The 10,978-nt window shown below is 42.8% G+C and overlaps 1 protein-coding gene across 1 annotated transcript; it reads left to right on the plus strand.

The window, feature by feature from the left end:
• Positions 1-336: 336 nt before the first annotated feature.
• Positions 337-10,193, plus strand: LOC311376658 (uncharacterized protein; the record flags this gene model as incomplete). Its single annotated transcript, XM_084491171.1, has 6 exons — positions 337-359; positions 438-510; positions 2,735-2,748; positions 2,889-2,947; positions 3,026-4,297; positions 8,686-10,193. Coding segments are annotated over 6 exons (2,949 nt in total), but the record flags the coding sequence as incomplete, so codon positions are not given.
• Between the last annotated feature and the right edge of the window lie 785 nt (positions 10,194-10,978).

Raw genomic sequence — 10,978 nt, forward strand, 5'->3', positions numbered from 1 at the left:
CTTGATGCCAGTTTAATCCATGTTTTTTTATGTCCATGGTGTGAGCGCAGAAATACAAACATGGTGGTCACAAAATGCAAAATGTGCATTGAAAAATGTGTCAAGGAAGAAGGCAGATAAAGCCCATGGTTGTGCAAATAGCACACCTGTGTCTGATGTGGATGATTATGTTTCATAGGCTAACAGCTGCTAATGCTTTGGTGTTGAGTGGTTGCAGGGCCACTATATAAAGAGATAGCAGAGGAACAGTGCAACAGTGCTGTAGGTCTGGTTTGGCCCCAACCAAACTTTCTGGGAAATACTTTGAATAGAGTGTGCTGCTTATACTGTATCACCATGGCTGTTGGGTGCATTCTCAGGTAGAGTTGTCATTGTATATTTTGGCTATTCTCTGAAGTTATCGGTGTAACTGAATAACAATTTTTCTTGTATTGCAGAGTGTCTTGGATTTGTTTGTTGCTGATTGGTGGCAGTCTTCCTTTCCCATCACTAAGGGGTATCATTACACATGTAACCCTGTTTTTACTAGTTTGATTCTCACTTTCACTTACTACGTCAATTTTTTTTTTTTTTGTCTTAGGGTACAAATATACCTCCAATACTAACATTGGGGGTGCTAAAGATGACAAGCTAAAACCTTCTCAAACTCTAATGATTGATGCATATGGCCTAGCAAAAGGATATTCAGACCGAAGCAACAAAGTCCCACTAGCTGCAGTTCCAATGACCGGAGACGCTCTCGCATCTACCTACCTTGTCCAATCCAAGAGTGGATATGTTAGCGGCAGTCAGGTGTACTCCAGGAAGAAATACTTCAGTGGTTACCCGCCACCACCCCCATTTGTCCTTATGGCGCTGAGACCTGACTCTGAGCAAAACTAGGGCAAATGATGACCACTTGGCCAGCGATCGCAGTTTCTTTGTTCCTGCTGTTGCTTGTGGATGCCTACACTGACTATACCGTCAATAATTCTGAAATGCTTTTCCTTCTGCTTTCAACATAAAAGGTTGTGCCCTGAAAAGAATAAACTACTAAGTTAACTTGTTTTTGTTCAGTATTTGTAGCATGGCTGCAGACCTTGACTCAACTGTCAGTGACTCTATTCTACAAAAGCTGCATTACATCAAAATGCACTTTGTTGTCTTTAAAAGCCATTTAAAACTCTTAATAGTACTTATGATGGAAAAAGAGCTCTAGCACTATTGAATGTGTTTAATGAAATGCTAGCTGCATGGTTAGCCTTGTACTTGACTCAATGGACCAACTAAGCACGGGCACTATATATATCATTTTTATCTCCCTTTGTCCTGCGATGGTTATTCATTGCTGTCAGTTTTTACTATTTCCAAGCCTCATGTGTCCACAGACTTTGGCAGTCTGAAAGCACTGTCCCTCATTGGTAGAGTCCAACTAGGTTATAAAGCTTTAGTCTAAGTTTCCAAAGACACACGACTGCAAAGTATGGCCATACATCAAGTTGCCCATACTAGCAGTTTAAGCCAAGATGGACACTTGAAACACAATGCTTACTACCGAGTACCAAGTACTCAAACTGTAGCCTGTGATCCCAAGAGGTGCCACATGGTTTCTATAGTCAACCAAAACACATTTCATAATGGAAAAAAGTTGTTCAGCTCAAGAAATTGAGCTGAGTGTATCCTATATTACAAGTGCCTAAAGCAGGCTTTATGCCCAACTTCATTATCTTTAAGACATAAAATGTAAAGTCTAATGTTAGGTTGTCAACATTATACCAACTTTCAAACAAAACAATCACTATTACGTGAATACATTGAGTCTCTAACATTTAAAACATGTTTCATATAATATAAAATATGCTCATGACACTACAATATATATGAACTATGGCTAGTTAAAGCACTGCATAGATCAAGCTAGCGCCACACGTCACCATGCGCTCCATATGAATATACATCGCCACAGGGTCACATTCTGAGGCCATGGGGGATCGCTGGGGTCAAAAGGTCAATTTCCTTTTCAACAACTGTCCAATGTCTTATCTGAAACTTTAGATTACCCATGTGTTCATGCATATGAGGAAAAATGTTGATGCTTTTTGTGCTCAATGTCAGTTCAATCCATGTTTTTTTATGTCCATGGTGTGAGCGCAGAAATACAAACATGGTGGTCACTCTCCCAAAGACACAGCCATGTAAAAGACCATCAAACACAATAAGTGGATTCAAATGTTTGTTTCGCAGCATATCAACAAAGTATCAGCGTGACATGGACATGGAAATACACACAACTGATACAACATGGGAGTTTTGTCCATAGCAGTCAGCGATAATCTTTTATTCACTATGCTTTTAAGAGCCCGTTCTGCCAAGGGACTCAAAATGTGACAAACTGTAGTGTAGTGAGCTGAAGTATTTGAGCAGTATCAGATGTATCCTAAAAAGGCCAAAATATTTTTTATTATGTTGACACATGGAGAGATTTGCAACATATGTCAATGAAGAAGGCCGGTAAAGAACATTGTTTTGCAAATGACACACCTAATTCAGATTTTGATGATTATGTTGCAAAGGCTAACAGCTGTTAATGCTTTGGTGTTGAGTGGTTGCAGGGCCACTATATAAAGAGATAACAGAGGTACAATGCAACAGTTCTTTATGTCTGGTTTGGCCTCAACCAATCTGTCTGGGAACTACTTTGACTATAGTGTGCTGCTTCAACTGTAATAGCCATGGCTGTTGGGTGCATTCTCAGGTAGAGTTGGAATTGTAGCTTTTGGCTGTTCTCTGAAGTTATCAGTGTAACTGTGTTGTTGTAACCTTTATTTTTCCAGATAAAAACAATTAAGAACATTTTCTTATTTTCAATGTTGATCAACGTGTGAATAACATTCTTTCTTGTATTGCAGATTGTCTTGGATTTCTTTGTTGCTGATTGGTGGCAGTCTTCCTTTCCCATCAAAGAAGGGTAACATTACACATGGAACACCGTTTTTACTTGTTTGATTCTCACATTCACTTGGTGTTTTTTTTTTTTTTTTCTTAGGGTACAAATATACCAAATATCCATCCACTGACCATCCTGACATTATGGGTGAGGATAATAAGCTATCAAATTATCCAACTGGAATGTTGGATTTATATAGCCTAGTAAAAGGATATTCAGACCGGCGAGACAAAGTCCTACTAGATGCAGCTCCACATCAGGCACTGTTGAACCCAGAGGAAGGGGCCAGGAACCAGGGAGGTGGAGCTGTGGAGTTTGGACAAGAAAATGCCATGATTGAAGACCAGAAACTTGTCAGGCCACATACATTCCTTCTAAGACCTCCCTACCAGCATGATTACTCATTTGAGGAGCAGTGGGGCAGCAGAAAGCCGCAGTTCCCATCAGCTTATAAGCCTTCTACCTCTTCAAAACTGAGAAAAGCAGGCTCTGACCTGATCACACCTAATCCACATCAGTTGATGGCTGAAGATGCATTCAGTAGTGGTCCTAATTTGGTGTCTGAAGTGTCTAGAAGTGGTGGGTACTTTAATCCTACCCAGAACCTCAACTTCCAGGTTGGTAAACCAGAGGTTTCACAAATCTATGAGGACCAGCCAAGCACTTTGTCCTATGTTTCCTACATGACTGGAGGAGAGGCGCCGGTATTCTCTAGTAATTCAGGTAACTGGGCCCAGGCAGCTCCGACCATTAGCGCACAGACTCTGCAGGCTGATGCAGTATCTAGTACTGACACTAAAGGGGGTTACTCTAGTGCTTCACTGCACCTCGACCTCCCAGCTGGTGTACAAGAAAGTTCACAAAGCTATTCCCCTGACCTTGTCTATGAGGATGTTTTTCAATACCCAGCTGCTGAAAATGCACAGCTTCCTTCAGAAGAGGGTGTCCCCTCCAACGATGACACTGTGAATGTGGTCCAGCAAATCAGTTGGTCTTCTGATCGCTACATGACCAGAGAGAAGCCGGTTTTCTACAGTAATTCAGATTACGTTGCCCAGGCTGCTCCGGTTGAAACACCTGTCTATCCCAGCTATGTGGTTGATTTGACCTTAGACTCTACTTCAAGTAAAGCTGCTCCACAACCAGTCCTCTTCGAGCCACTAAAGAAGGCTCCTCAGCTGCCCAGCTCCCAGTTGCTTCAGAGGCAAAAGAATGTGAGGCACCAGTCTGCATCTACCTACATTGTCCAGTCCAAGGGTGGATACAGCCGAGGCAGGCAGGTGCTCTCCAGGAAAAAATACTTCAGCGGTTTCCCTCCAGCGCCCCCCCACATCCTTAAAGCACTGAAGCCTCAATCTGAGACCGTAAGGGGTAAATGGTGAATACTTAGCCATCAATAGGAGTTTGTTATCCATGCTGTTGCTTGTGGATGGCTACACTATCAGAAATTTTCCCTTTTGCTGCACAAGTTTGTAGAAAAAGAAGAATAAACTAAATGTTACTTTTTAACCTTGACTTGTCTTTGTTCAGTATTTGCAGCATGGCTGCAGACCTTGCCATTTGACTTGACTGTCAGCTTTTGTAGACTAGTGTCACTATCAAAATTCACACCTTATGTTGTTTTTAAAAGCCATTTAACTTTGTCTTTAAAATGCTCAAGCTGGCTCATGACAGCAGAAGAGCTACTTTAGCATTAAATTATGGGTTTAATAATAAAATCGATAGCCTTGTACCTACACCTATCAAATGGACCAACCAAAGACGGGTACTGTTTTTGGTCAATACTTCATTTATTCTGCTTGTTCACGTATGCATCTAGCGTGTCAGAAATAATTGTTTCCTATTCCAAGATGAGCAATCAATGATGGAAAATTAAGCTGTTCAAAGTTTGTCTTTGCCTCATTTAGAACGGTAATTTCTCGTAACAATAGCTGCTTTCACATATGGACGTACATCCGTCTGTTCTGCGTAGATTCTACGGAGGTGCTGTATATGTGAATGACCTATCCTGACGTTGGACCTCCTGAAAAAATACTACCCCAGAGGTAGTATGTTCTCCGTAGGAAATGCTAATTACCTTATGTGAATGAGCAGTAGGATGTCGGCATTTCACACCAGTTGAGTGGGCGTGTTGATGACGCTTCGGTCTACGTTTGCATGTCATTGAGTGGCACCCGCACCCTAATCAATAATTGCCTTTTGTTCGCTGAATGGTTTAAAAAATATGGCAGTGGGTCTGCTTATAGGTTTGAATATGGTCGGAATGAAGCGGCCACCGATTATTGACAGGCTGTGTACTTTATTCTTAGTTTCACTAACTTTACAGTAGGGCCTACACGTTTGCACAGACACAACCGGACTCGTTCATTACTTCACTAAACTGACACACGCTACCGCTCGCTCTCCTCGCTCACACACACACACACACACACACACACAGAGCCATTCTCGCGCACACACATGCGCTACTCTCGTAACAATTATTATTGACAACAGTTAGCTGAACATTATAGGGTCCCGTCCTTCCACTCCACTTTCTCAGTTAAACACAGAAATCAACTACATTTGTCCCAGCAGTGGGCCCCCCCCCCCCCCCCCCCCCCCCGAAGTTGTTGACGGGGGGGGGGGGGGGGGGATTACGGGCTGGCGGAGTTGTTGGCGGGTGGGGGGGGGGGGTGTCCCAGTGTGTTTGTTAGATGTGAAAGGAAGCAAAAATAGGCGCTCTCTTCCTCCAGTAACGCAGTCGTTCGTGACGCCTTTCTTGTTCGTCGTTTCTTCTATTTGTCTGTAACTTATGCTCCAATCTTTCATCGATCGATGCAGATGTTGTGGATGCAACGGAATATATGCATCGCTGCAGCAACATTTAACATGATCGCGATGAGTTCTGCCCGTTTTGCCTGCGTGCTGTCTGCGGTCAAACCAAAACAAACCCAATCCCGCCTCTTGCGACCCTACATCATATGCCGCCCCTTGCAAGCCCGCCCCCCTTAAGCAGCCGGAGATTCTACTGACACCGATCTCCGCATATCGGGCATCAAGTGTGAATAAGTGTGAATGACCCTCACGGTCGAACCTCCTGCTTCACAAATGCGGAGAAAAGACGGAGGTCATATGTGAAAGCAGCTTATGTATGAATGTTCCCATGCCAAAGATATGGTAGATCAGCAGAGAAATGCGTAATAGAGTGAATGGGTGAGACGCAGTAATAGACAGGGTCTAATTGAATTTGGTCGATTTGATTTCCTGTATTCTGGTGCATTTTGGGGATGGCCAGTACCATTACTATTCATTCAGATTCAAAGCCTACATCCTGACTTGCAGGGCCTGGACAAGCTTACAAGCTTACCCATTGTTCTGATATTGAGACATCATCAATTTCCTATAGCATCCTTTTTTTCTGAGTCTCTTTCTGAGTCTTTTGTTCATATGCTACAGGCCGAATGACTAAATTAACTTAACTTACTTGCTCCTTTAAGTATAATATTGCTTGGGGAGTCCAATTCCTCCACTGAAATGGGTGGAAAAGGCTTTTACAACTCTCTGCTAGTTAGCGATCTATCTCTTCTCTGCATGTATATGTGTTGTGCGAATGCTGCTGAGGGAGGTAGCCTATTTGATTAGCTGAATTGTCCAATCATGTGGTGATAAAAAAAATATGAAAAAAACGCCATTGGCCTGGGGCGCACAAAATTGCGACCCAAGGTGGAATTTTCATGTGCCAATGAAAAGCTGTCTCTGCTTGATGAACAGCAAAAAGTTTGCGAGCTCACATAGACTTCATCGTGGCCAGAGCTACTGACATGAAGGAGGGCTTTATTTAGATTGACCAATAACAAGCCTAGTCCAAAGAATTGACGTTCAGACGCATTTAAATGGTTGGCAGGCTATGTATTTTTGTTGATTTATTTCATATTTTTAATGGTTTATTCATCATAGTTCATCATAGTTAGATATATTTGAGTGAATATTTCACGGAGGGGTGGCGTCTTAGTGCCCTCTATTGACCCACCGCCACTGGAGAAATGCTTGATTGGTTTGGCATGTGGATCTGCCTGCCATCCAGAGGGTGCACATGGTTGCTCCCCCCCCCCCCCCCCTACTGTCTTTAGTCTGCCATTTAATCACCATGGCAACTGTTCGTGCCGCACAAGCTCCTGCCGCAGTCTTCCACCTCAAGAATATTGTAGTTATTTTTGCCTTTGTAGCTCGACATTTAAAAAATCACCTATTTTAATTGTAATATTCAGGGGAATACCTTGTCTAGGCCCAGTTATAAATCGAATTATAGGACACAAGATATATGTATATACCCTCATGCCAGCTTTTCCAGTTTTGCAGATTTGCTACTCATTACTAATTTAAATGTAAAATATGTATGGCTTTTTCAGAATGTTCCTCACTATCAAACCTTATGTATTACACTAATTCCACTAAAATGGTTGAATAAAATGATATATTTTTATTTTTAATTATAGTGACCTCCCCTTTTTATATATATACAACTTTGACAATGTGCCATCGGCCATGTCAATGTAAAATAAACAAATCTTTGAATGCTATCTCAACTAATTTAAATATATAATTAGATGTAATAGGTTAATATTCAGGTAGACCTGTTGTCGACAGTACTGTTTACTGTTACTTTATTTTTACTTGATTTCACTTTTTCATTTCACTGTATGATACTATACTATGCATGTGACAAATAAATATCTTGAATCTTGATCTTGAATTTGTCTGAATCTGGCCCTCCCAAAAAGACTGGTAGGGCTGAATTAAAGCCGTTGACACCGGCAATGTGTCATTGGGGGTGAATTTGCAGACAAGCACAAAGCGTTTGACTAATCGCAACAGAGTGGGCATGCTGACCAATCACAGCAGACTGGGCAACCCGGGAGGGGGGGATTAAGCAAAATTATTCAAAACAGAGAGTTTTTTGAACGATGATGAAATTTTTTTGCAGAAACTACAAACATGGCCACCCTCCCAAAGACACAGTCATGTATAAGACCATCAAACTGAATAAGTGGATTCAAATGTTTGTTTCACAGCATATCAACAAAGTATCAGTGTGATTTTAGGAGGACGCATGGGTTCATAGACATACATATCTGATACAACATTGAAGTTTTGTCCATAGCAGTGAATCTTTTATTCACTATGCTTTTAAGAGCCCGTCGTCCTGCCAAGGGACTCAAAATGAGACAAACTGTAGTGTAGTGAGCTGAAGTATCTGAGCAGTATCAGAAATAGAGATTTGCAACCAGTGGCAATAAAGAAGGCAGATAAAGAACATGGTTGTGCAAATAGCACACCTGTGTCTGATGTGGATGATTATGTTTCATAGGCTAACAGCTGCTAATGCTTTGGTGTTGAGTGGTTGCAGGGCCACTATATAACGAGATAGCAGAGGAACAGTGCAACAGTGCTGTAGGTCTGGTTTGGCCCCAACCAACCAACCAACCAGTCTGGAAAATACGTTGAATATAGTGTGCTGCTTCTACTGTAATAGCCATGGCTGTTGGGTGCATTCTCAGGTAGAGTTGGCATTGTAGCTTTTGGCTTGTCTCTTAAGTTATTGGTGTAACTGAATACATTTTTTTTTCTTGTATTGTAGAGTGTCTTGGATTTGTTTGTTGCTGTTTGGTGGAACTCTTCCTTTCCCATCACTAAGGGGTAACATTACACATTTAATACTGTTTTTACTTGTTTCATTCACAATGTCACTTAGTATGTTTTTTTTTGTTTGTTTTTAGGTTACAGCTATACCTCCAAGACTGACCATCCTGACATTGGGGGTGATACAGATGACAAGCTAGAAACTTCAAAAACCCTAATGTTTGATGCATATAGCCTAGCAAAAGGATATTCAGACCGACGCAAAAAAGTCCCACTAGTTGCAGATCCAAAGCAGCCACTGTTGACCCCAAAGGAAGGGGCCAGGAACCAGGGAGGTGGAGCTGTGGAGTTTGGACAGAAAAATGCTAAGATTGAAGACCAGAAACTTGTCAAGCCAGTGACATTCCCTCTAAACTCACCCTACCAGCATGATTACTCGTTTGAGGAGCAGTGGGGCAGCAGAAAGCCTCAGTTCCCATCAGCATATAAGCCATCTACCAAACAGTCTTCAAAACTGAGAAAAGCAGGCTCTGACCTGCTCCCACCTACTCTAGATATATTGATGGATGATGGTGCATTCAGTAGTGGTCATAATTTGGAGTCTGAAAGTGGCAGGTACTTTAATCCCGCCCAGCACCTCAACTTCCAGGCTGGTGAACGACAGGGTTCACTAATCTATGCCGACCAGCCAAGTACTTTGTCCTATGCTTCCTACAGGTCCGGAAAAGAGGCAGCTCTGACTGTTGGAGCACAGACTCTGGAGGATGGTGCAGTTTACTCTAGCTCTTCACTGCACCTCGACCTCCCAGCTGGTGCACAAGAAGGTTCACAAAGTTACTCTCCTAACCTTGTCTATGAGAACCTTTTTCAATACCCAGCTGCTGAAACTGCACAGCTTCCTTCAGAAGAGGGTGTCCCCTCCAACGATGACACTGTGAATGTGGTCCAGCAAAGCAGTTGGTCCTCTGATCGCTACATTACCAGAGAGGAGCCGGTATTCTCCAGCTGGGCCCAGGTAGCTCCGACCATTAGCGCACAGACTCTGCAGGCTGATGCAGTATCTAGTACTGACACTAAAGGGGGTTACTCTAGCTCTTCACTGAACCACGATGTCCCAGCTGGTAAACCATATGGTTCACAAAGCTACTCCCCTAACCTTGTCTATGAGGATGTTTTTCAATACCCAGCTGCTGAAAATGCACAGCTTCCTTCAGAAGAGGGTGTCCCCTCCAACGATGACACTGTGAACGTGGTCCAGCAAAGCAGTTGGTCCTCTGATCGCTACATGACCAGAGAGGAGCCGGTTTTCTACAGTAATTCAGATTACGTTGCCCAGGCTGCTCCGGTTGAAACACCTGTTTATCCCAGCTATGTGGCTGATTTGACCTTGGACTCAACTTCAAGTAAAGCCGCTCCACAACCAGTCCTCTTCGAGCCACTAAAGAAGGCTCCTCGGCTGCCCAGCTCCCAGTTGGTTCGGAGGCCAAAGAATGTGAGGCACCAGTCTGCATCTACCTACATTGTCCAGTCCAAGGGTGGATACAGCCGAGGCAGGCAGATGCTCTCCAGGAAAAAATACTTCAGCGGTTTCCCTCCACCGCCCCCGCCCCACGTCCTTAAGGCACTGAAGCCTCAATCTGAGACTGTAAGGGGTAAATGGTGAACACTTGGCCATCAATAGTAGTTTGTTATCCATGCTGTTGCTTGTGGATGGCTACACTATCAGAAATTTTCCTTTTTGCTGCATACATTTGTATCCTGAAAAGAATAAACTAAATGTTACTTTTTAACCTTGACTTTTGTCTTTGTTCAGTATTTGTAGCATGGCTGTAGGCCTGGTATTTGACTACTGTCAGTGACTATTCTACAAAAGCAGCATTACTTCAAAATACACACCTTGTCTTTATTTTTAAGAGACATTAACCGTTCTATATTTACTTTACTCATGAAGATGGCTCATGACAGCAGAAGTGCTCCCCTAGCTTCAATTTGATGGGTTTAGTAATGTAATGCTAACTGTATGGTTAGCCTCGTACCACTCAGTACGTTTACATGCACAGCTTAATTTGATTAAAGCCATAGCTCGACTATGCTCCTCAATTGGACAACTGCGATTGGTCGCGTATACATGGCAGTGAGTAAATAGATTCATTGGCCGACGCGTCATGCCCCGGTACGATAGGTGGCGCTGTGCCCATTTAAACTAGTGGTAAAAAGAGCCACCGGTTGACCTCTTTACGTCACCAGCAACAAACTTAGGCAGCATTCGAGAAAGATGTTTTCAGTAGACAGCTGTCAGTTCCAGGGCTCAAGTTTTGAACTGAGTTTCAGAGAGATTGTCGGCGGCGGGGGGGACACACATGTGTCCACAGACATGGTGACTAATGTATGATAGTAAGCATTATTGGCCCTTAACAATATTCAGAAACA

The sequence above is a fragment of the Micromesistius poutassou genome (assembly GCF_964030765.1).
Source record: "Micromesistius poutassou genome assembly, contig: SCAFFOLD_5100, whole genome shotgun sequence".
NCBI lineage: Eukaryota > Metazoa > Chordata > Actinopteri > Gadiformes > Gadidae > Micromesistius > Micromesistius poutassou.